The sequence below is a fragment of the Salvelinus fontinalis genome, chromosome 18 (genome assembly GCF_029448725.1).
Source record: "Salvelinus fontinalis isolate EN_2023a chromosome 18, ASM2944872v1, whole genome shotgun sequence".
Lineage (NCBI taxonomy): Eukaryota > Metazoa > Chordata > Actinopteri > Salmoniformes > Salmonidae > Salvelinus > Salvelinus fontinalis.
Genome location: NC_074682.1, coordinates 2,740,580 through 2,768,158, shown reverse-complemented (window position 1 = coordinate 2,768,158; position 27,579 = coordinate 2,740,580). Strand labels below are relative to the sequence as shown.

The 27,579-nt window shown below is 42.3% G+C and overlaps 1 protein-coding gene across 17 annotated transcripts in view; it reads left to right on the top strand.

Moving 5' to 3' along the window:
* Positions 1-27,579, top strand: part of LOC129814814 (receptor-type tyrosine-protein phosphatase T) — a 561,458-nt gene that overhangs the window by 470,330 nt on the left and 63,549 nt on the right. For all 17 annotated transcript variants that reach the window (XM_055867855.1, XM_055867868.1, XM_055867867.1 and 14 more), the window contains one exon: positions 10,050-10,137. In XM_055867855.1, coding sequence (XP_055723830.1) covers positions 10,050-10,137 — 88 coding nt within the window. The remainder of the gene's footprint in view (positions 1-10,049; positions 10,138-27,579) is intronic.

Sequence of the window (27,579 nt, the reverse complement as noted above, 5' to 3'; positions counted from 1 at the left end):
TTGGACCTGCAAATACTATGATAGATTCATGCCATGCTTTTTCTAAATGCAGCAAAAAAAGAAAGGTCCCGTTTTCAGGACCCTGTCTTTCAAAGATAATCCGTACAAATCCAAATAACTTCACAGATATTCATTGTAAAGGGTTTAAAAACTGTTTCCCATGCTTGTTGAATGAACCATAAACAATTAATGAACATGCACCTGTGGAACGGTCGTTCCCAGAACTGTCCGGGAACTTGCAAGTGCCTTGGTGGAAGAGCGGGGTAACATCTCACAGCAAGAACTGGAAAAGCTGCTGCAGTCCATGAGGAGGAGATGCACTGCAGTACTTAATGCAGCTGGTGGCCACACCAGATACTGACTGTTACTTTTGATTTTGACCCCCCCTTTGTTCAGGGACACATTATTCAATTTATGTTTGTCATATGTCTGTGGAACTTGTTCAGTTTATCTCAGTTGTTGAATATTGTTATGTTCATACAAATATTTACACATGTTAAGTTTGCTGAAAATAAACGCAGTTGACAGTGAGAGGACGTTTCTTTTTCTTGCTGAGTTTATAATGGAGAACTTTCCAGCCCTACTCTTGTCCATGGTGTTCTGCAAACCCACAACCTTCTGGCCCACAGCCCTGTGCACTATCAAAATTCCTGTGTCGCCATGCAATGATGACAGGACGAAGAACAGTTTCAAAAACTGCATATCTAAGGCTCTGGTCTGTCCAAGAAGTGAGGGTAAACGATAGTCATGTTCTCTACTATCCACTTTGTTTTAACTATTATTTTGGGTATACTGTAGGGGAGGGTCACTTGTTTTTTTTTCAATCGTTCAGGGAGGGCTTAGGTAAAATATATTTTTCTGAAGGGAGGACCGTCCATTTTCACTTCAGAGGTCCGATGTAACCCTTATTTTAAATAACGTTCAGTCCCTTAGGCATAATATAAGTAGTGTGCTTAAGGTTAGGTTTAAAATATTTTAAGAAGATAAATGTTGAAATAGGTGTGGTTTAGCCATAATATTGATCACTTTGTGGCTGTGTTAAGTACTGATGATTATACAAGTAAAATATTGCCATTCGGAGAGCAAGATTTTTGGGTGCAAGAGGAGAAATCCATGTGGGAATGCAGTTTATTTGTGAGAGTAACTTCTGAGTCTTGTAGTAAGTAAATCTGCAAAACACAACTAAAATCTCTGCTCTCTAATTAACGTTTTGGTGCAACAATGATGTTCTGCTCGCTCAAAGTCACACTTGCATCTCAAGTTTAATTTGCGCGCCCTGCTGCCCTCGATCACATTCTGCTCTCTCGATTGGTCTGTGCGCTCGTGGCACTCATCTTCTGCTCTCGGGACCCATCCTCTGTGCTCTCGAATCAGTGTTTGCTTGCTCAATGTTTCATCTTGCTCGACAGCACCATCTCGCACGCAATGGACTTTAGAGGCTGATTTTACAGCATAAGAGATACCGCGGTAAATTTGGCCTTGCTTTGTTCCGGCTGTGTCCTGGCTGTTTCTTTCAGGGGGTGCTTGCCGTCAGCCTGCCAACACACAAACTAACTGCTTTATTCCATGGTGAGCCCAAGCACAGGAACCTATCTGATCAATTAAATGGAAAGTTAGTCTGACTGCCCTGTCAAAGTACACTACTTTTGACTAGGGTCCATAAGGCTCTGGTCAAAAGTAGTGCTCAATGTTGGGAACATAGTAGAATTTGGGATGCACACTTGGATTACTACTGTAGGCTTGCCATTGTAAAACCAATGAGTTCCTGTGTTAATAACAAGCATTCATTTTCAACCATCTGTCATGGTGAAGTCCAGGTTGAGCATGCATTCAAAATGCCACAAATCCATCTATTTTATGTATCTATTTATGCACAGTAATTATGCCGTCAGGGTGAAGGGAATGCTCTTTCTAGAGTCGCTTGATTAGATGAGTAATGTCCAGAAGTACACTAAATAGTAAAAAAAAAATTGTGGACACCTGCTTGTCGAATATCTCATTCCAAAATCATTGGCATTAATATGGAGTTGGTCCCCCCTTTGCTACTATAACAGCCTCCACTCTTCTGGGAAGACTTTCCACTAGATGTTGGAACATTGCTGCGGGGACTTGCTTCCATTCAGCTACAAGAGCATTAGTGAGGTCGGGCACTGATGTTGGTCTGACTCGGAGTCGGCGTTCCAATTCATCCCAAAAGGTGTTTGATGGGGTTGAGGTCAGGGCTCTGTGCAGGCCAGTCAAGTTCTTCCACACCGATCTCGTCAAACTATTTCTGTATAGACCTCGCTTTGTGCACGGTACATTGTAATGCTGATACAGGAAAGGGCATTCCCCAAACCATACCCCGTTCACTTAACCACAGAATCGTTTAGAATGTCTTTGTATGCTGAAGCTTTAAGATTACCCTTCACTGGAACTAAGGCGTCTAGCCCAAACCATGAAAAACAGCCCCAGAACAGTATTCCTCCTCCACCAAACTTTACAGTTGGCACTATGCATTGGGGCAGGTAGTGTTTTCCTGGCATCCGCCATAAACCCAGGTTCTTCTGTCGGACTGCCAGATGGTGGAGTGTGATTCATCACTCCAGAGAATGCATTTCCACTGTGATCTTAAGCTTGTGTGCGGCTTCTTGGCCATGGAAACCCATTTTATGAAGCTCCCGACGAACAGTTCCAGCGGTTCCGTTTTGTGATCTTGAGTTGCCTACCACTTTGCGGCCGAGCCGCAGAAATTTGACGAACTGACTTGTTGGAAAGGTGGCATCCTATGACGGCGGCACGTTGAATGTCACTGAACTCTTCAGTACGGGCCATTCTTCTGCCAATGTTTGTCTATGAAGATTGCATGGCTGTGTGCTCAATTTTATACACCTGTCAGCAACGGGTGTTGCTGAAATAGCTGAATCCACTAATTTGAAGGGGGGTCTACAATTTATATAGAGAAACAGAAAGCTCTGAGAATGTACCCATCAATCCTCCTCAGTGTGTCTTTCTGTACGGTATATCTGTCAGTGCAATTTCTGGAGGGTGTGGACCTGAGCCAGTCTTGGCGTGTAGCTCTATTTCACGCTCAGTAAGAAGACAGATGTGCCATGATGGAGTAGAATTCTCAGGGTCTTTACTCTCACGGCTGCCAGCGTTATTGCAGAGGGCAGAGAGAGAGCCATTTATGCCACGGCCAATCACGACTGAGATGGGCAACAGGATATTACAGAAATCGGAGGGAGTGGATTACAGACTTCCCTCTGAAAGCATTCACCTTTGACCTTAATAATAAACTTCCTGTTTGGGGGCTAGACAGTAAATCAATGTTTCAGTGGACTGGGCGATGAGGAATCAACGTTTGGTAAATGGGTCAAACGGTATGTTGTTGTCTGCAAGTGAAGCTGTGCAAGAGAAAGCTTGTTGTTTCGGCAGTTTAGCATAGATATCCTTTAATGGATGCTAAAGGACAATTCTGCATTAATTAGGCGGCGGTGACAGATTTGCCCCTATGTTTTTTATACAGGAATGCAAAAGTAGCACACAGTCCATATGGCCTCCCTTGAGCAGCCTGTTAACCACACAAACACTCTCTTCTTAGCCAATTTCAGCCATCAAGCGTGCCACGTTACATTCTCTGTACAGTTGAGATGATCCAGCGAAGGACAAACAACTCCATTTTAGTTGCATTGCACTTTGTTATGTTCTCTGTACATTTCAGTGTATGCAGAGAAGGACATAACGACTACATTTTTGTCACATTGCATCGGATATCATTAGGCCCCTATAAAATCGGAGAACATTGCCAGATTCACGGAATCCAGAAATTAAAATGCAAATCAATAAAATTCAAAAATGTATTGAACTTAGTAGGACATTATCATAAGAGATTAACAAAATGCATCAGTGACTCAGTGAAATATTGTGTTCTCCCCCTGAACAAGGCAGTTTAACCCACTGTTCCCCAGTAGGCTGTCATTGTAAATAAGAATTTGTTCTTCACTGAGTTGCCTAGTTAGTTAGGCAAATGTAAACAGGAAGGCCCCTGTCTATGTTTGTCTACCACCTTGTGTAGCCATTAGCATTGATGCTAATGTAATGACAACCATCTGCCAGTAAATGGAAAGGCTTTCCCAAAAACCTTCTCAATTTTGCCAGAATGATATCATGGTTATTTGCATCAATCCAGTGGCAATTTGTTTTGCAAACTTTGCAATCACATGAGTGCTACAGAAACATTGCTAACCAAACAACGGTCACTGGCTGGTGCACTCTTGCAATTAACTTAAAGGTTAACTACAGACAAAAATCGAATGTTACTTTTGAAAGCGAAAACCTAAAAAAAGTTGAAAAACATGAACCTGGATGAACAAAACAGAACTAAATACAACAAAATTATATATAATGTCAGCTCATATTTATTGCAGTGCTTCTGACAAACTGTATCTTTGAATCTTCATCCTTCTCAATGTCTCAGTCATAAACATCTACTAAAACTCATCTTCTTTTTGTTGAGCAGTACATCCATCAAATGACTGACGCGGTAGTACACTGACAATCAAAACAAGTATTTTAAAAGCGTTACAGTGGGCATACAGAAGACGAACGAGCTGATCACTGACTACAGGAAATGGGGAGCCGAGAGCGGGTTGAGAGCTTCAACTTCCTCGGTGCCCACATCACGAAGGATCTATCAGGGTCTTAACACACCTGTCTAGGATCAGCGTGGCGCTAGCGGCACCCCCCCCCCCCCCCCACTGAAAAACCAGTGCCGCGAAATTCAAAAAAAATATTTTTTTAAAATATTTAACTTTCACACATTAAAGTCCAATACAGCTAATGAAAGACACAGATCTTGTGAATCCAGTCAACATTTCCGATTTTTAAAATGTTTTACAGGGAAGACACAATATGTAAAGATGTACATCTATTACCTAAAAACACATTAACATAATCCACCATCTTTTATTTGTCCACCAACACCAGTAGCCATCACCAATTCGGCTAAACTAAGATATTTATAGCCCCTAACCAACAAAAAAACTCATTAGATGACAGTCTGATAACATATTTATGGTATGGGATAGGTTTTGTTAGAAAAAAGTGCATATTTCAGGTAGATGGCATAGTTTACAATTGCACCCACCATCACAAATGGACTAGAATAATTACAATGAGCAACGTGTTTACCTAACTACTAATCATCAAACATTTCGTAAAAATACACAGCATACACGAATCGAAAGACACAGATCCTGTGAATACAGACAATATTTCAGATTTTCTAAGTGTCTTACAGCGAAAACACAATAAATCGTTATATTAGCTTAGCACATAGCAATTAGCAGCCCAGCATTGATTCTAGCCAAAGTGAGCGATAAAAGTCAACATCGCCAAAAGATATTAATTTTTTCACTAACCTTCTCAGAATTCTTCCGATGACACTCCTGTAACATCACATTACAACATGCATATACAGTTTGATCGAAAATGTTTATATTTAGCCCCCAAAATCATGGTTAGACAATGTGAAATGTAGCTCAGTTGGTCAGAAAATGTCCTTGCGCCACTTAGACAGTGATCTACTCTTATACATAAATACTCATAAACGTGACTAAAAAATACAGGGTGGACAGGGATTGATAGACAATTTAATTCTTAATACAATTGCGTTATTACATTTTTTAATTTATCCTTACTTTTCAATACAGTTTGCGCCAAGCGAAGCTACGTCAAAAAACATGGCGTCCTAAGCCACTAAAATGTTTCGACAGAAACACGATTTATCATAATAAAAATGTCCTACCTTGAGCTGTTCTTCCATCAGTATCTTGGGCAAAGGATCCTTTCTTGGGAGAAATCGTCTTTTGGTGGAAAGCTGTCCTCTTGCCATGTGGAAATGTCAACTGCGTTCGGGATGAACTGAAAAGCGTGCCCAACTTTTCACATCGTTGCAAAAATAAATGTCCCAAAATCGCACTAAACGGATATAAATTGCTATAAAACGCTTTAAATTAACTACCTTATGATGTTTTTAACTCCTATAACGAGTGAAAAGATGACCGGAGAAATATAACAGGCTAAACTAACGCTTGGAACAGGTGCGCGCCGGTGTCTTCTTGGCTCATGACGCAGCTCCCAAAGAATGACTAGCTTCAGGGTTTTTTCATTTGTAGGGCCTGTGAACGCGCAATCGACCCCGTTGGAATCGTCATCACGTAAAGGCATCCAGGGGAAGACGTAAGAAGTGTCCGTATAGTCATAGCAACGACAGTGCCCTTTTAAATGACTTCAGAACAGTGGCCAACATTTCTCAAATCTGACTCCATGTCAGGGAAATTGCTGTAGAATGGGCTCTGTTCCACTTAGAGACAAAATTTCAACTCCTATAGAAACTATAGACTGTTTTCTATCCAATAATAATAATAATATGCATATTGTACGATCAAGGATTTTGTGGGAAGCCGTTTAAAAAATTAGCCAAATTAGCATAAGTAGTCTAAACAGCGCCCCCATCCCCAACAGGTTAACACACCAACACAGTCGTGAAGAGGGCACGACCGCGCCTCTTCCCCCTCAGGCTGAAAAGATTTGTCATGGGCCTTCAGATCCTCAAAAAGTTCTACAGCTGCACCATTGAGAGCATCTTGACAGTATGCATCACCGCTTGGTATGGCATCTGCTTGGCATCCGACTGAGGGTAATGCGCTACAGAGGGTAGTGCGGAAGGCCCAGTACATCACGGGGCCCATGCTCCCTACCATCCAGGACCTCTATACCAGACGATGTCTGTGGAAGGCCCTAAAAATTGCCAAAGATTCCAGCCACCCAAGTCATAGACTGTTCCCTGCGATACCAATGCACGAAGTCTTGAACGAACAGGACCCTGAACAGATTCTACCTCCAAGCCATAAGACTGCTAATTAGTTAGGTAAATAGTTAACCAAATAGCTACCAGGACTATGTGCATTGAACCTCTTTGAACTAACCTTTTTAACTCATTATATACGCTTCTGCCATGGTTTACTATCTGCCACTTTATTCCTAGTTGTTTGTACATACTGTTGAAGTCGGAAGTTCACAAGTCCTGACATTTAATCCTAGTCCTGACATTTAATCCTAGTAAATTCCCTGTTTTAGGTCAGTTAGGATTACCACTTTATTTAAAAATGTGAAATGTCAGAATAATAGTTGAGAGAATGATTTATTTCAGCTTTTATTTATTTCATCACATTCCCAGTGGGTCAGAAGTTTACACACACTCAGTTAGTATTTGATAGCATTGCCTTTACATTGTTTAACTTCCACAAGCTTCCATCAATAAGTTGGGTGAATTTGGCCCAGTCCTCCTGACAGAGCTGATGTAACTGAGTCAGGTTTGTAGGCCTCCTTGCTCGCACACACTTTTTTCAGTTCTGCCCGCAAATTTTCTACATGATTGAGGTCAGGGCTTTGTGATGGCCACTCCAATACCTTGACTTTGTTGTCCTGAAGCCATTTTGCCACAACTTTGGAAGTATGCTTGGGGTCATTGTCCATCTGGAAGACCCATTTACAACCAAGCTTTAACTTCCTGACTGATGTCTTGAGATGTTGCTTCAATATATCCACATAACTGTCCTGCCTCATGATGCCATTTATTTGGTGAAGTGCACCAGTCCCTCCTGCAGCAAAGCACCCCCAAAACATGATGCTGCCACCCCCATGCTTCACGGTTGGGATGGTGTTCTTCGGCTTACAAGCCTCACCCTTTTTCCTCCATACATAACATAACGATGGTCATTATGGCCAAACAGTTCTATTTTTGTTTCATCAGACCAGAGGACATTTCTCCAAAAAGTACGATCTTTGTCCCCATGTGCAGTTGCAAACCGTAGTCTGGCTTTTTAATGGTGGTTTCGGAACAGTGGCTTCTTCCTTGCTGAGCGGCCTTTCAGGTTATGTCGATATAGGACTCGTTTTACTGTGGATATAGATACTTTTGTACCTGTTTCCTCCAGCATCTTCACAAGGTCCTTTGCTGTTGTTCTGGGATTGATTTGCACTTTTCACACCAAAGTACATTAATCTCTAGGAAACAGAACGCGTCACCTGCCTGAGTGGTATGACGGCTGCGTGGTGGTCCCATGGTGTGTACTTACGTACTATTGTTTGTACAGATGAACGTGGTACGTTCAGGCGTTTGGAAATTGCTCCCAAGTATGAACCAGGCTTTTTTCAAAAGAAAAGGTCTACCTTTTATTTCTGAGGTCTTGGCTGATTTCTTTTGATTTTCCCATGATGTCAAGCAAAGAAGCACTGAGTTTGAAGGTAGGCCTTGAAATACATCCACAGGTACACCTCCAATTGACTCAAATGATGTCAATTAGCCTATCAGAAGCTTCTAAAGTCATGACCTAATTTTCTGGAATTTTCCAAGCTGTTTAAATGCACAGTCAACTTAGTGGATGTAAACTTCTGACCCACTGGAACTGTGATACAGTGAATTATAAGTGAAATAATCTGTCTGTAAACAATTGTTGGAAAAATTTATTTTGTCACGCACAAAGTAGATGTCCTAACCGACTTGCCAAAACTATAGTTTGTTAACAAGAAATTTGTGGAGTGGTTGAAAAACGAGTTTTAATGACTCCAACCTATGTGTATGTAAACTTCCGACTTCAACGGTATCTACCTCAATTACCTTGTACCTTGGTCTCAGAGTCCTTTAGGTGCCTTTTGGCAAACTCCAAGCAGGCTGTCATGTGTCTTTTAATGATGAGTGGCTTCCTTCTCTCCACTCTACCATAAAGGCCTGATTGGTGGAGTGCTGCGGAGATGGTTGTCCTTCTTGAAGGTTTTCCCATCTCCACAGAAGAACTCTGGAGCTCTGTCAGTGACCATTGGGTTCTTGGTCACCTCCCTGATCATGGCCCTTTTCTCCCCGATTGTTCAGTTTGGCCGGGCGGCTAGCTCTCGGAAGTGGTTCCAAAGTTCTTCCATTTAAGAATGATGGAGGCCACTGTGTTCTTGGTTACCTTCAATGCTGCAGATATTTTTTGGCACCCTTCCCCAGATCTGTGCCTCAACATAATCCTGTCTCGGAGCTCTACGGCCAATTCCTTAGACCTCATGGCTTTGTTTTTGCTCTGCCAGTCACTGTCAACTGTGTGACCTTATATAGACAGTTTTGTGTCTTTCCAAATCATGTCCAATCAATTTAATTTACCACAGGTGGACTCCAATCAAGTTGTAGAAACATCTCAATGATGATCAATGGAAACAGGATGCACCTGACCTCAATTTCGAGTCTCATAGCAAAGGGTCTAAATACTTCTGTAAATAAGGTATCTGTTTTTTCATAATACATTTGCAAAAAATTCTAAAACCTATTTTCGCTTTGTCATTATGTGGGTATTGCGTGTAGATTGATGAGGGAAAAAAATATTTAAGCAATTTAGAATAATACTGTAACGTAACAAAATGTGGAAAAAGTCAAGGGGTCTGAGTACTTTCTGAATGCACTGTGTTCCATTCCAGCCATTACAATGAGCCTGTCTTCCTACAGCTTCTCCCACCAGTCTCTTATGATATACTGATATGCCTAGTCATGCGGTATTCAATATACAGTATATGGTTAGCAGGCGAGTCCTAACAGGGTCCATTAGTGAAAAGTGAACAATACATGATGAGCAAGACTCTTTTCATCGACAAGTTCTTTGAGTCAACAAATCAAAACATTGCAAATAGAGAGAGTTTGTGGCTGGAGGAATGGCGCCTTTCAAGTAGCATTGACTTTCTGTTTCTTAACACGTAAAACTTTCATCTTGTTATGCTACAATTCACTGTATAATAACAGAGTTATGTCAGTGATCATTGTTTTAGATTTTACAACCCTTTTGCTTGCTTGTTCCAATGTTAGCGGTTTTATACTATAGAATATTTTTACTGTATGTTCTCAAATAAGTTGTTATTTTGACAGCAAGGTTGTTATTTTCACTGTGTGCGTGCGCGCGCGCGTGTGTGTGCAGGTGTGTGTACACACTCTGGCCTGCAGCAGTGTTTGATAGTGTGTGATGTGATTTCAGGGTCTGACGGAAGGACAGGCGGCCCCATGGGAGACTGCCAAGAAGGATGAGAACCGCAACAAGAACCGATATGGCAACATCATCGCTTGTGAGTACTGAAGTGACACTGATACTGAGCTAGACAAGGGTATTTGCTCAAGCCTTTTCAGAGCTCAGGAGTCTCCTGTTCTCATGGTAGACTTCCTTGACCTGAGGCCGCCTTTGACATCCCCAGACTGGAGGGTATGTGTGTTGAGGGCATCTCATAGGCACCAAAACCACACTTAGCAAAGTTGGCTACATCACCCTCACCATTGATTGACACCATTGTCTCTCCCTCCACACGCAACCTTTCCCCCATTCTGGACTCCACCCTATCCTTTGACCACCACATCCGACAAACTGTTACATTTTTTTATTATTCCACCTCTGCAATACTGTCAAAGTCAGGTCCTCCTTCGCCCGTCCTGCCGCTGAAGCTGTCATCCACGCATTCATCACCTCCCGTCTGGACTACTGCAACTCACTACTTTCCGGCACCAACGCAAGCTCCCTCCATAAGCTCCTAACGACTTCTCACCCACACTAAGTCCTGGCATCACATCACCCCCGCCCTCTGTGAACTCCACTGTCTCCTTGTCTCTGTGAACTTCACTGTCTCCTTTTTATATATATATGTTTGTAATTATCCAACCTTTATTTAAACTCGGCAAGTCACTGAATAACAAATTATTATTTACAATGAGGGCCTACCTTCTGATCCTCCTTCTGACCTACAAAGCCCTTCACCACCTTCACCCTTACCTCTCCAGCCTTCTTCTCCCCTACCAACCCACACGCTCACGCCGTTCCACAACAGCATGCCACCATGCCGTTCCTAAGTCCAAGCTCCAGAGCTTCAGCGACAGGGTCTTCTCCAGGGTTACTTCAAGGCTCTGGAACTCCCACCTTCCAGCCAACCGTGAATCCATCACCATCTTTCAGTCCCTCCTAAATCCCCACCTCATCACCTTGGCCAAACCCTAAGCTCCCCTGACTCTCTCCCACACACACACACACACACACACACACACACAACACCTGCTCGCTCACTCATACGCTGACACATCACACTCTTTTCCCTTCTTTATAATAACTTTATTCGTATTGTGCTTTCCAATACGAATAACAAACTGCTTCACATCCTAAAATAATCAAATAAAATAAAAGTAGGAACAAAAACGAGTGGAAGGAGGAATACAACATTTTAAAAAAGATACCTAAATCAAATCATGCATTCAAATCATATTTTTACTGTAAGTGTATCTTCAGCAGGCACATACAAATATGCACTGAATCTGCATGCCTGATGTCCTCTGGCAGACTATTCCAAAGTCTAGTAGCAAATGGCAAGTCTCCTTCCATGTAGTCCTGTAATAGTCAACAGTGCCCTGCCAGACGGTTTTAGGCTGCGTCCTGGCTCTTAAGGATATAAAATATCTAAGATATAGGATGGGGCTAAACCAAGCCTAGCCTTAAACGTGATTAATACAAATGTTTAATTTATTCTAAAAGTGACTGGTAGCCAGTGCAGAGAAGATGAAATAATTGTACATGGTTACATTTCCTGGTGCCTGTGAAAAGCCAAGCATTTTGAACTAACTGTAAACGATGGAGTGATTTCTGACTGAGATAGGTATACACAGAGTTACTGTAATCTAGGTGTGAGGAAATAAAAGCATCTATACATTTCTTCAGATCAGGGACTGAGATAAAAGACTTGACTTCCACTTTATTTCTTAGATGATAAAAGCAAGACTGGACAACCTTTTTTACACGCAGCTCGAGGTTTAGGTCAGGGTCAAAGAAGACACCAAGGATTCTGGCTGTAGGCTTTGCATTTGTTAACAAATGACCAAGCTTATCTACAATCTGAATTCTAGCAAGGTGAGGGGAAAAAATACCGTACTTGGCAAAAATACCAACAGAATAACATTGTGCGGTATGTCGAATTGTCCACTGCCGATGTAAAAAGGACTTCATAAAATAAATTTGATTTATTGATTGGTCCACATGCTTTTGAAGGCCAAAGGTTGTTTGATCAATACCCAGAACAAAATTCAATCAGCTAGCCTCCCAATGTAATAGCGCTTATTTGAAACAAACGAGAGAGACCAACAGGGGAAACGAGTAAACATACGGCATGAAAACATGGTAGACAACTGTCCCTCTCTTTTCTTATTAAGCTGGAGAAAAGTGTCAGACATCTAATATTGGATGTCAGCAAGACACTAGTGAAGGGTAGCTACACTAGATTGGTCACTGGGTCTGATTGGTAAATAGAAAGGGAAAGGGGGATACCTTGTCAGTTGTACAACTGAATGCCTTCAACTGAAACGTGTCTTCCGCATTTAACCCAACCCCTCTGAATCAGAGAGGTGCGGGGGCCTGCCTTTATCAACATCCACGTCTTCGGCACCTGGGGAACAGTAGGTTAACTGCCTTGCTCAGGGGTAGAACGACAGATGTTTACCTTGTCAGATGTCACCAAGGGGTAGCATACACAGGGAAAAATATGATCGGGCCCAGAATTGACCCCCGAGGGACACTATAGGGAATAGGTGCTGGGGACAATACTGAACCACTCATGCTCACTGAGAAACGACTGCCACATAAATATGACCAGAAAAAGCCAGATATTCCCACCCACCTCTCCAGCCAGTCAACAAGGATAATATGATCAATAGTGTCAAACTGAGATCCCCCAAAAACTAGAATTGAGCATTCAAAGGCATTGACAACCAACAGAAGGTCCTTACTGACTTTCGACAAAGAGTTTTCCGTGCTGTGAAGTGAGTATGAACAACTTTAAATAAGTTGCTCATTGACAAATAAGCCAACAATTGCTTGAAAACCACTTTTTCTAAAGTCTTGGATAAAAACAAGGAATCTTAGAGATCTATAATTAGTCAGTAAGGAGGGAACTACGTTGAGTTTTTTAAGGACAGATTGGACCAGACCAGTTTTAAAGTAGGCTGTTCAGGGAATTATTTACAATAGACAGAAAGTTTGGGCTAACAGTAGGCATAAGATCTTTCAGTAGTCTAGAAGGGACCACGTCCAAGGGGCAGGAGGAGGTCTTCATGTGAGCAATAGTATCAAGGAGGGACTAAAATGATATTTTCTGAAAGGAGCAAAAGGAAGTACTAGACAGTCTCAGAGTAGTTACCTCAAGTCCCTCCTGACCAGAAATGCTAGTATGGTGCCAGCTACTGTCATTCTGGGATCGAATCATTTCTATATTTTCTGTAAATAATTGTAAAAACAGTTAGCAGAGATCAGGGGATGCGAGCCCGTCACTGTTAAGCGTGGGGCACTAGCAACATGCTCAATTGTCTCAAACTGAATTTTCGAGTTGTGGGAATCCTCAGAGATCAGGGTAGAGAAGTGATTTACTCTTGCGTTTTTAACAGTAACATTGACATTTCTCATCAGATCCTTCATTATCTCATAAAAGCCTAGTGGTTAGAGCATTGGGCCAGTAACCGAAAGGTTGCTGGATCGAATCCCTGAGCTGACAAGGTAAAAATCTGTCATTCTGTCCCCGAACAAGGCAGTTAACCCACTGTTCCTCTGTAGGCCGACATTGTAAATAAGAATTTGTTCTTATCTGACTTGCCTAGTTAAATAAAAGTTCAAATCAAAAAGTTTGCAGGTCTTCCGTTTACGTTTAGCCTTTCTAAGTTCAATTTTTAAAGCACACGTGTGGTAATTTAACCAGGTTGAGACACTGACAGACAATTTATTATTGGTTTTAACTGGTGCCACAGAGTCTAAAGTAGCCTGACATATATAATTTAAACTATTCACCAAATCTTTGTTGTGAAGACAACTAACAGGATCAGTGGTGCGGGATAGAAAAGCATTTGTAAATCTACTAGCAGTTGTGGAAACGATGATGCAAGAGCGAAGTGGGGACAGACACCTTTTTAGGAGAAGGAGAAAGCATTTAAAAAAACAGTGAAGACGGTCAGAGACGCACATCAATAGTTTCCAAGTTATTACTATTCAGACCATACAACAGTACGAGATCAAGAGTATGGCCTTTGTTGTGTGTGGGCCCTGTGGCATGTAGCACAAAGTGAAAGGATTCTAACTGGTTAAGAAACTCCCCTGCTAATGCATAGCTTGGGCAACCCACAGATCTCCAAGAATAATAACCCCTCGGCGTAACCAAAGAAAGCAGAGAATTCTGCAATGAAAAATAGGAAGTTTAGGAGGGCTCTACACTAAAATATACAAGACGAGCTGTTTCTTGTTCAAGCAAAAGATATGGCTCTCAAATTAGGAAAATGTGACACATGACATAGGGCAACATATACATTTGTCTCTATGAATGATGGCTAGCCCACCACCCCTGTAGATAAGAAGAGTCTGGAGGGGTAGTTTCATTTAGAGAACTAGAATCCTCAGGTTTAAGCCAAGTCTTAGTTGGCATGAAAATATCAGTGCCGCTGTAAATAATGAAATCATTGCATATGAACAACCATTACAACTATACAACTAACTACAACTTGAACAACTATATGAACAACTATTGTTTAGAGATCAATGAACAACTTATTATTTAGAGATGATGACAAGGTATTGCAGAGTTATTGGGGGAGGTAGAAGGGAAATACATTAGTGTTATTAATATTTTTCATAATGAATTAACCTTCTGTCAAAAAAACAGCCGAAAATCTGGTGTTTCAATGTCAAGCAGTTTTGTTATATTTCAGTGCTCTGCAATGTATATAACGTTTAATATTAGGATGTGAACTCAAACTTGCATACATTTAAACTCTATATCGGACATGGTAAAGGTGTCTTCTTATTTAAGCCCTTAACCATGTGTGTGAGGTGTATACTTTTGTTTCAAAGTGGATTTGTTTAAGACAACCAAAAAACACTCTGACCCTGATTTAGCCCACTGCAGTAAAATGTTAACCATACTATGGGACATAAAATGCTCTCCATGTCCCCTGTTGCTAATTATGACAGGGAGGACTGGAGCACTACCAGACCCAAATAAATCCTAGAACCCCTGCGGTTAGTGTGATTCTCGTCTCTCTTAAAAAGTGCTGGTTGCTCAAACATCAAATCAAAATCGTCACAAGATGAGGCATTCCTGTGGTTGGCAAGTTTCTTCAGGTACGTGTTTAGTGCAACAAGGCGGCTGAAACGTTTTGCACCCCTTTGAAAGCACGGGAAGGGGCCAGATATAATTATTCTATTCCCTGTACTAGCAAAAATAATTTTGTAGTCCTCCCTCCGTTCCTCAGATTGCATTACGCGGATGACGTTAAAACCTAGGAGAGCTGCAATTTGCCTGGGTTACCGCCAGGTCCTGCTGTTGCCGCAGCTGAGCTAGCAACCGGATACTCTCTTCCCAAAGCTGCTTGATGGTGATATATTTAGGCCAGACAAACTCATGTCCATTGATTAGTTTCACCTTTTCTCCCTCCTCTTGTGTGGAGATCAAGTCGCACCTAGCGCATTTGTGTCCAGACATGGATAGAAGCACCAGTGGGCTTGCAATGCTAGCCTGCTCGATTAGCATGATGACTAGAAGCTAACAATTCGCTAAGCTTTTATTTTTAATTGTTTTTATTATTATTAATCCATCTTCTTCTGAGGACACATACTGTAGCAAAGGGTCTGAATACTAACAAAAATAAGGTATTTCTCTTTTTAAATTTTAATACATTTGCTAACATTTCTAAAATCCTGTTTTTGCTTTGTCGTCATTGTTGGATATTGTGTGTAGATTGATGAGGACTTACATTTTTTTTTTAGAATAAGGCTCTAACGTAACAACATGTGTGTCACGTTCCTGACCTTATTTCCTTTGTTTAGTCTTGTTTAGTTGGTCAGGACGTGAGCTGGGTGGGCATTCTATGTTATGTGTTTCTATGTTGGGTTGTCAACTAGCCTGATATGGTTCTCAATCAGGGGCAGGTGTTTTACGTTTCCTCTGATTGAGAACCATATTAAGGTAGGCTGTTCTCACTGTTTGTTTGTGGGTGATTGTTCCTGTGTCAGTGTTTGTGCCACACGGGACTGTTTTCGTTTGTTTCGTTCATTCATTCGTGTGTTCCTTCCTGTTCGTGCGTTCATGTTATATGTTCTCAAGTTCAGGTCTGTTAACGTTGTTTATTGTTTTGTAGTTTATCAAGTGTTTTTTCGTGTTCGTCTTTCTTTAATAAAACAAGTATGTATTCAAACCACGCTGCGTTTTGGTCCGATCCATGCTCCTCTTCAGACGAGGAGGAGGACGAGCGTTACAATGTGGAAAAAGTGAAGGGGTCTAATACTTTCCGAATGCACTGTGTAGCCTAATAAGCAACTCATTCTAAAACACTGATAAATATTGAAATTTCATCAGCCTCCCCTGGACTAGATAAAAAAAAATACTAAACCCTCCCCTTGACTGAAATTGAAAAGGCATGACCCTACTCCATGTTCCTGCAGGTAACCATTATGTAAATATCAATCCGTCCCTAACCCTTACCTTAATTTAAGTTTTTCAGTAGAGAACTTGATCAACTATGACTTCAATATTGAATATGTTTTATTGCCACATTCACCATATAGGGGCAGTGAAATGTGGTGTTTTACATGGTCAAAGGGTCTTCTGTTATTAAAGCAGGCTATTGATTAGGCAGGCTAGGTTAGCTAGCTAATGTTTAACCACATAAAAATGATCGGTATCTTTGGTTTAACCAAGAGCATTGTAGCTAGCTTGCTATTTTAATGAGGGGTTAGTAGAGAAGGAGGACTTGGAAGACCAGCATTACTGGGGAAGTGTGGCAGAGGAGGGAGAGGCAGGGTGAGGAGAACAGACAGGAAAGGCTCTCACTGTGAAAAAAAAGCTAAAATAAATAATTCTCTCTACTATTATCCTGAAATTTTACATTCTTAAAATTAAGTGGTGATCCTAACTGACCTAAGACAGGGAATTTTTACTAGGATTAAATGACAGGAATTGTGAAAAACGGAGTTTAAATGTGTTTGGCTAAGGTGTATGTAAACTTCCGACTTCAACTGTATCTGTTTTGGTTTTTACCACTTTTCTGCTACATACACTGTACCAGTCAAAAGTTTGGACACACCTACTCATTCAAGGGTTTTTCTTTATTTTTACTATTTTCAACATTGTAGAATAATAGTGAAGACATCAAAACAATTAAATAACACATATAGAATCATGTAGTAACCAAAAAAGTGGGTACTGTACATATATTTTGAGCTAAAAATGAAAATCTTTCCTACGAGTATTATTATATAATTTATTGACAGACCATGGCTTTCCAAATCGCCCATTTTAAGTGAATGTTGTGATTTTTAACCATTCATGAACCTGTGACCAGAATCAAGCTACATAGGGGCAATACCAGAATAAATGATCTAGTGATTCTGTCTCTAGTGATTAGCTAAGCTTTTTAATGGGACACAAACTTGCGGTACAAAGTATCCACGTCACGGAATCCGTAGCTAGAAATGCCACAGTTGACAACTTGTGGATCTGGTCGCATGAAACACTGCAGGGAGAGGAAATGGCAACTGTGCTTGAATCTGAAAGTGCGGCAAGTGAAGTGGGTGTCAATGAATGGAAAATAGTGAAATCAAAGAATGGAAAAAAACGAGTAACAGCTGTACTAGAAGAGAAAGACCGGTATGATAATGCATTTCTTATTGGACTGTGTTTTTTGGACAAGGAGATTCATTTGGGAAATCCATTTGTAATATCGAGGACTGTGATAAAACCAGTGGGAAAGTTGGATTAGATCAAAGTGACTAGAAGAGACCTTGTTTTGGTTAATTGTTTCGATAAAGAACAGAAGAAGTGTGCACTGGATCTGGCAAAATTGTCCATGTCAGAATTAACATGTTCTGATCATCGGAGCAGGCCGCCAACCAAAGGAGTTATACAGTACATTCCAAAGTATTCAGACCTCTTGAATTTTTTCACATTTTGTTACGTTACAGCCTTATTCTAAAATGTATTAAATTGTTTTTTCCCCTCATCAATCTACACACAATACTCTATAATGGCAAAGCAAAAACGAATTTTAGAAATGGTTGCATATTTATTAAAATAAAAAAAATGAAATATCACATTTACATAAGTATTCAGACCCTTCACTCAGTACCTTTTTGAAGCACCTTTGGCAGCGATTACAGCCTTGGGTATGACGCTACAAGCTTGGCACATCTGTATTTGGGGAGTTTCTCCCATTCTTCTCTGCAGATCCTCTCAAGCTCTGTCAGGTTGGATAGGGAGCGTTGCTGCACAGCTATTTTCAGGTCTCTCAAGAGACGGTCGATCGGGTTCAAGTCCGGGCTCTGGCTGGGCCACTCAAGGATATTCAGAGACTTGCCCCAAAGCCACGCTTGCTGTGTGCTTAGGGTCGTTGTGCTGTTGGAAGGAGAACCTTAGCCCCAGTCTGACGTCCTGAGCGCTCTGGAGCAGGTTTTCATCACGGATCTCTCTGTATGTTGCTGTAACGTTACAAAATGTGTTAAAAGGGAAGGGGTCTGAATACTTTCCGAATGCACCGTAGCTGGAGTCTTGCTGGATATAGATGACCAGTACCTTAGACAGAAAATCCCAGGAGTAGTCAGTGCACGTCGCCAGACCCAGATGGTAAATGGAAGAAAGGAGAAAAGCCTATTGATATTATTGTTGTTTGAGGAGACTCTACCTGAATATGTGAAACTTTTACATGTGAGGTATGCTGTGAGAGCAGTTGTGTCCAAACCATTAGTGTGGGAATTGTAAAGGATAATTTGGTCACGTTTCAAATGTTTGCAGATGAGAGAATTGTAGTATTGAAGAATCTGTCAATAGAAAATGTTGCAATTGTGGTGGGGATCATACTCCGGACTTCCTTGAGTGTCCTGTTAGAGTGAAAGATGTTGAGGTGTCAAGGGTCAGGGCTGTGCAGCAGATTTCCTATGTGGAGGCGGTGAAGAGATTCGAAGGGGCAAGAGGCAACAGTTTTGAAGATCTGGCGGTAGATGCATTGTGTTTCAAGTCAATCGGGTGACCTAGACACACTCATTGTGAAGAAAGTGGATTTTGTCGCATTTATAGCCACAGTGATGATTTGTACAGCACAAGTGTCTAAGAAGTCCAAGAAGCTGGACATCAACTCAGGAAGCATGGCCTCCCGAGTGGCGCAGCAGTCTAAGGCATTGCGTCTCAGGGCTAGAGGCGTCACTACAGACCCTGGTTCTATTCCAGGCTGTATCACAACCAGCCGTGATCAGGAGTTTTTTTTATTTTTTTGTTTTTTTTATTTCACCTTTATTTAACCAGGTAGGCTAGTTGAGAACATGTTCTCATTTACAACTGCGACCTGGCCAAGATACAGCAAAGCAGTGTGACACATACAACAACACAGAGTTACACATGGGAGTCCCATAGGGCGGCACACAATTGGCCCAGTGTCGTCCGGGTTAGGGTTTGGCCTGGGTAGGCTGTCATTGTAAATAATCATTTGTTCTTAACTGACTTGTCTAGTTAAATAAAGTTTTAAAAAATATATATAAAAAATATATATCTGCAGGAGAGACGTTTTTGGGGCTCCAAGTCTTCACGGCAGAAGCACTGCAAGGGCTACGTTTGATAGGACATGTACCGCCTTCACAGGAGTCTTTTGAGCCGGTGTAGGGACCTGATTAGAATAGAGTTTTTCACAGAAAAGCAGGCTGATTTTGTTTAGTTTATTTATTATTTGATAGTTTGATTGATATTTGATTTATTTTCACCCACATTATTTCCTTTTTTGGGATCCTTATTATTCACCCACACAGTAGGTGGCTGAATGCGCATCAAATAGTTGCAAACACCATCATACCACAGAAGAAGAAGAAGATGAATCCATAGCTATAAAATGTCAACTTTGATTTAGATCTGTTTCTTAAAAAACGTATTTAATAAAAACAACAAACCGGGTGTAACTAACATTCCTCACTTTGATGACGTCTTTAAGCCTTCTCTTTGTTTCCTGTTTTCAGTTTCTTCCTGCTGTTTCTCTGGTGTTGTCTTGTTTGATCTCTGCTTTTTTAAATTTCGTTTCTACAATTGTAAAGCGACTTTGGGTCATTGAAAAGTGCTATAGAAGTCCCGTGTATTGTTATTATTATTAAACATGCTCTACTCCTTTGCAAACGAAAGGTCTCACAGTTAAATACTGGCTTATACTCTGAAATTATCCCATTTTTTCCCATAAGAGAACGACATTTTCAACCCTCTGACAAGTTCTTTTAATTATACCGCAGTCTTTGAATACAGTGCTGTCTACAGTATTATGTCATATTGTGAGAGACCCCAAGGCTCCTAATGCGATACAAGAGTAGCATATTGCCCCAATGACATGAATACTTTTTTATTAAGGGTTTAGATGTTGCTGGCGAGACACTTCTTACAAGTGAAGGCCTTTAAATGAAAACTTGCTCTAAAATGAAATAACCTGTCATATGCTGATAGCCAACAGGAATTATGATACATTTTCTATTAGTAAAAGTGTTTTAATTACATGAGCTTGTAATGGAAACTGTCCATCTTACTGCATGCTTGTACAAATGCTTCATATCTCATTACACTTTTTGAAAAACCACTGAGAAAGTACGGTAGGTATCTTCATTTCACATGATACGTCTGCCAAGAGCGATCCACAGTTAATTGTTGGACCCAAAATACGCTTTTTGGAAAGTTTCACTCTGCAAACTTGAACAGTCACTTTGTGTAAGAGATTGTCATCTTCTCTGGGAAATTCCCGAATTTCTTCTATTTCCCCTCCTCGCCTCTTATTTTGAGACATTTAAAAGGATCATTTGAGTAGAAGTTTTGATGGAAGGATGCTTTTCCTCCAACCCGTCCCAACCAGGCTTCTACTCAAACGTCCACACAGTATCTAACGAAAATGTTAATCAACACTAAAGCTCTCCCTCCCAGCCACTCACGCTGCCCGATTACCTTTGACAATTTATGGAACTGCGAGAAGAACAGTGAACACTTTCGATTATAGGCAGCTGTTCCATTACATTTCTGCTGTGACTTTCCACCCCCCACACTGTGTAAACATAAAGCCTCCCATATGGTCATTTAGAACTCGGCTACCAAAATAAAAAGTGTTATTGGCAAACATTTACGTATCAGAGAGACCGGAGGAATCGGCGGCAAACCTGTGAATCAGAACTGCCTACGGGAACCTATCAAACAAATATTTTCAGATTCCTTTCTGTTCTTTTCCTTTTCTTTTCCTCTTGTCCAGAATAGTCCCTTGCTGTAGTGTTTCGGTTGTATTAAGTAGGAACAGCTCTTCAGTTACAAAAACGTTGCTTATCTATTGGGAACAAAGCACATTTGATACATCCCTGGGGGAATTTCAGAGATGCTTGCTGACCGGGTGGTTTATATTTAATTGCAATGGAGTGCTGTGGTTGTTATTGACAGTAGGTTTTCAAAGTGGACCGCGGCTCACAAGGTCAGACAGACCGTTTTCATCATATACGGTGGGCCTGTAACTCAGGCTTAATCATTATTGATTTCTCAAATACATAGCAAGGATTTTGACACACTGTATATGTTGTACAAGAAACCAGAGACGGAGCAAAGGTGTTTAGCTGTCAACAAGTAAAAGGGCAATGAATCAAGATAATTTGATATTCATTGTCATTACAATTATATCCTCTCTCTCCAGGAAAAGCAATCGAGAGGGCTTTACCTGATGCAATCTGCTTCCGACAGGAACCAATACCGCACTATTGCCCAATTTTTTTTTTTCACCTTTATTTAACCAGGTAGGCTAGTTGAGAACAAGTTCTCATTTGCAACTGCGACCTGGCCAAGATAAAGCATAGCAGTGTGAACAGACAACACAGAGTTACACATGGAGTAAACAATAAACAAGTCAATAACATGGTAGAAAAAAGAGAATCTATATACAATGTGTGCAAAAGGCATGAGGTAGGCAATAAATCGAATAATTACAATTTAGCAGATTAACACTGGAGTGATAAATCATCAGATGAACATGTGCAAGAAGAGATACTGGTGTGCAAAAGAGCAGAAAAGTAAATAAATAAAAGCAGTATGGGGGGTGAGGTAGGTAAATTGGGTGGGTAGTTTACAGATGGACTATGTACAGCTGCAGTGATCGGTTAGCTGCTCGGATAGCAGATTTTTAAAGTTGTTGAGGGAGATAAAAGTCTCCAACTTCAGAGATTTTTGCAATTCGTTCCAGTCGCAGGCAGCAGAGAACTGGAAGGAAAGGCGTCCAAATGAGGTTTTAGCTTTAGGGATGATCAGTGAGATACACCTGCTGGAGCGCGTGCTGCGGGTGGGTGTAGCCATCGTGACCAGTGAACTGAGATAAGGCGGCACTTTACCTAGCATAGCCTTGTAGATGACCTGGAGCCAGTGGGTCTGACGACGAACATGTAGCGAGGGCCAGCCGACTAGGGCATACAGGTTGCAGTGGTGGGTCGTATAAGGTGCTTTAGTAACAAAACGAATGGCACTGTGATAAACTGCGTCCAGTTTGCTGAGTAGAGTGTTGGAAGCTATTTTGTAGATGACATCGCCGAAGTCGAGGATCGGTAGGATAGTCAGTTTTACTAGGGTAAGTTTGGCGGCGTGAGTGAAGGAGGCTTTGTTGCGGAATAGAAAGCCGATTCTTGATTTGATTTTGGATTGGAGATGTTTGATATGAGTCTGGAAGGAGAGTTTGCAGTCTAGCCAGACACCTAGGTACTTATAGATGTCCACATATTCTAGGTCGGAACCGTCCAGGGTGGTGATGCTAGTCGGGCGTGCGGGTGCAGGCAGCGAACGGTTGAAAAGCATGCATTTGGTTTTACTAGCGTTTAAGAGCAGTTGGAGGCCACGGAAGGAGTGTTGTATGGCATTGAAGCTCGTTTGGAGGTTAGATAGCACAGTGTCCAAGGAAGGGCCGGAAGTATATAGAATGGTGTCGTCTGCGTAGAGGTGGATTAGGGAATCGCCCGCAGCAAGAGCAACATCATTGATGTATACAGAGAAAAGAGTCGGCCCGAGAATTGAACCCTGTGGTACCCCCATAGAGACTGCCAGAGGACCGGACAACATGCCCTCCGATTTGACACACTGAACTCTGTCTGCAAAGTAGTTGGTGAACCAGGCAAGGCAGTCATTAGAAAAACCGAGGCTACCGAGTCTGCCGATAAGAATATGGTGATTGACAGAGTCGAAAGCCTTGGCCAGGTCGATGAAGACGGCTGCACAGTAATGTCTTTTATCGATGGCGGTTATGATGTCGTTTAGTACCTTGAGCGTGGCTGAGGTGCACCCGTGACCGGCTCGGAAACCGGATTGCACAGCGGAGAAGGTACGGTGGGATTCGAGATGGTCAGTGATCTGTTTGTTGACTTGGCTTTCGAAGACCTTAGATAGGCAGGGCAGGATGGATATAGGTCTGTAACAGTTTGGGTCCAGGGTGTCTCCCCCTTTGAAGAGGGGGATGACCGCGGCAGCTTTCCAATCCTTGGGGATCTCAGATGATACGAAGGAGAGGTTGAACAGGCTGGTGATAGGGGGTGCGACAATGGCGGCGGACAGTTTCAGGAATAGGGGGTCCAGATTGTCAAGCCCAGCTGATTTGTATGGGTCCAGGTTTTCCAGCTCTTTCAGAACATCTGCTATCTGGATTTGGGTAAAGGAGAAGCTGGGGAGGCTTGGGCGAGTAGCAGCGGGGGGGGCGGGGCTGTTGGCCAAGGTTGGAGTCGCCAGGAGGAAGGCATGGCCAGCCATTGAGAAATGCTTGTTGAAGTCTTCGATTATCACGGATTTATCGGTGGTGACCGTGTTACCTAGCCTCAGTGCAGTGGGCAGCTGGGAGGAGGTGCTCTTGTTCTCCATGGACTTTACAGTATCCCAGAACTTTTTGGAGTTAGAGCTACAGGATGCGAATTTCTGCTTGAAAAAGCTGGCCTTTGCTTTCCTGACTGACTGCGTGTATTGGTTCCTGACTTCCCTGAACAGTTGCATATCGCGGGGGCTCTTCGATGCTATTGCAGTTCGCCACAGGATGTTTTTGTGCTGGTCGAGGGCAGTCAGGTCTGGAGTGAACCAAGGGCTATATCTGTTTTTGGTTCTGCATTTTTTGAACGGAGCATGCTTGTCTAATATGGTGAGGAAGTAACATTTAAAGAATGACCAGGCATCCTCAACTGACGGGATGAGGTCAATATCCTTCCAGGGTACCCGGGCCAGGTCGATTAGAAAGGCCTGCTCGCTGAAGTGTTTTAGGGAGCGTTTGACAGTGATGAGGGGTGGTCGTTTGACCGCGGACCCGTGGCGGATACAGGCAATGAGGCAGTGATCGCTGAGATCTTGATTGAAGACAGCAGAGGTGTATTTGGAGGGCAGGTTGGTCAGGATAATGTCTATTAGGGTGCCCATGTTTACGGATTTAGGGTTGTACCTGGTGGGTTCCTTGATGATTTGTGTGAGATTGAGGGCATCAAGCTTGGATTGTAGGACTGCCGGGGTGTTAAGCATATCCCAGTTTAGGTCACCTAACAGAACAAACTCTGAAGCTAGATGGGGAGCGATCAATTCACAGATGGTGTCCAGGGCACAGCTGGGAGCTGAGGGGGGTCGGTAGCAGGCGGCAACAGTGAGAGACTTATTTCTGGAGAGATTAATTTTTAAAATTAGAAGTTCGAACTGTTTGGGCATAGACCTGGAAAGTATGACAGAACTTTGCAGGCTATCTCTGCAGTAGATTGCAACTCCTCCCCCTTTGGCAGTTCTATCTTGACGGAAAGTGTTATAGTTGGGTATGGAAATCTCAGAATTTTTGGTGGCCTTCCTAAGCCAGGATTCGGACACGGCAAGGACATCAGGATTGGCAGAGTGTGCTAAAGCGGTGAGTAAGGCAAACTTAGGGAGGAGGCTTCTGATGTTGACATGCATGAGGCCAAGGCTTTTTCGATCGCAGAAGTCAACAAATGAGGGTGACTGGGGACATGCAGGGCCTGGGTTTACCTCCACATCACCCGAGGAACAGAGGAGTAGTAGGATGAGGGTGCGGCTAAAGGCTATCAAAACTGGTCGCCTAGAGCGTTGGGGACAAAGAATAAAAGGAGCAGATTTATGGGCGTGGTAGAATAGATTCTGGGCATAATGTGCAGACAGGGGTATGGAGGGGCGCGGGTACAGCGGAGGCAAGCCCAGGCACTGGGTGATGATAAGAGAGGTTGTATCTCTGGACATGCTGGTCTCAATGGGTGAGGTCACCGCATGTGTGGGGGGTGGGACAAAGGGGGTATCAGAGGTACGGAGAGTGGAACTACAGGGTCCATTGCAAACCAAAACAATGATAATGAAAACTAGCCTGAACAACAGTATGCAAGGCATATTGATATTTGAGAGAGACATACAATAAGGCATAAAGTGATTGCAGGTCTTGATTGGGAGAGCTAGCTAAAACAACAGGTAAGATAACAGCAGCAATAACAGGGTGTTAGTCTAACACAGCAACAACAGGTAAAAATGGCGACGACTAGGCAGAGAGGGTCGGATTAACTACACACAGATCCTGAGTTAAAGTACAGAGCCGACAGGTAAAGCACAAATAAACAGAATGGAGTACCGTGAATTAATGGACAGTCAAGCATGCATCAGCTATGTAGCCAAGTGATCATAGTGTCCAGGGGGCAGCCGTAGATGGAGCAGAGGAGGCCTCCACTAAGCTAGCACGCGGCGTATAAAGTTAGTAGCCCGGGGGGTGGTCTGCTCAGACGGAGGGGGTCTGGCGCAGTGGCGCTAGCGCTAGCTCTTCAGCTAGCCGGCAGATGGGCCTAGCTCGAGGCTAGCTCAAGGCTAACTGGTGCTTGCTTCGGGACAGTGGTGTTAGCCAGTAGTAGCCACTCGGTTGCAGCTAGCTAGCTGTGATGATACGGTGTAATTGTCCAGAGCTTGCGTCAGGAATCCGGTGATGTGGTAGAGAGAAAGCCGTCCTATATGCTCTGGGTTGATATCGCGCTTGCAGCTAGCCGGCAGATGGGCCTAGCTCGAGGCTAGCTCAAGGCTAACTGGTGCTTGCTTCGGGACAGAGGTGTTAGCCAGTAGTAGCCACTCGGTTGCAGCTAGCTAGCTGTGATGATACGGTGTAATTGTCCAGAGCTTGCGTCAGGAATCCGGTGATGTGGTAGAGAAAAAGCAGTCCTATATGCTCTCGGTTGATATCGCGCTTGCAGACTGGTATGTATTGGCCCGGTATTGAAGCTGGCTGTGTCCGAGTTGAGGGTGAAGACCGCAGCAGTGGCTAACTGACTACTAGCTAGTAGCTAGTTATCTGGCTAGCTTCAGCTTGGGGTTACGGTTCTAAAGTATAAAAAAAAAATAGCAGGTCCGTACCACATTGGGTGAGGCGGAATGTAGGAATGTATATTCAGTTCCTAGATGGAAAGTGAAATTAAAATATATACGAAATGTATACGAAAAATACGAAGACTATTTACTATTTACTATTTACACGCTACAGGACAATACAGGACAATACAAACACACGTCCGACTGCTACGCCATCTTGGAACTTTTGACTGGGTCGACAACACAACCTCAACTGAGGTATATGATTGTAGAGCATTTTATTACACAAACTGTCACTCACTAGAGTGTGTTTTGGATCATGTGTAACACCGTCAGAAGGTACCGTGCAAAGAAGTGCTCCCTGAATAATAAGTGTCCCAGTTGTTAATTTCCATTAAAAAGAACACAGATGTATCCGACACTCTGACGGCTCGCCGATAGTCGATTCCCTTCAAGTTGGGCTTCATGTGTGTGTGCACGTCTGTCAAAGCGTTAGGCTCTTTGAAAGTCACTCACATAACTGGCATTCATTCCCGGCACGTAACATTGAGGTATCTTCAGAGGTTGCCTTGAAGTCGTTGCCTTAGTATTCGGTCAATACATCAGAGGATTTCTGACGATTAGAATTCCCTTGACTCACTTCCCCAATGTTTATTGGGGGCTTTTTTTGCACCTGGCATCAATGTAAAAAAATAAATAATAATACAACTTAATAAGAAGCATTGATAAAATATCCATAGCATACATTAAATAGGACCCAATTGAGTGACGTTATTAAACGCTTGGTATTAACAACTGTATGATGTAACTGGGGTATAATTACGAGATATTATGATTAATAGCTTGTAATTTATGTTTATTTTAATGTTTATTTTAATGTTTATTTTTATTTCTATTTCACCTTTATTTAACCAGGTAGGCCAGTTGAGAACAAGTTCTCATTTACAACTGCGACCTGGCCAAGATAAAGCAAAGCAGTGCAACAAAAAACAACAACACAGAGTTACACATGGAATAAACAAATGAATAGTCAATAACACATAACAAAAAATCTATATACAGTGTGTGCAAATGGAGTAAGGAGGTAAGGCAATAAATAGGCCAATAGTAGCAAAGTAATTACAATTTAGCGAATAAACACTGGAAAAATAGATGTGCAGATGA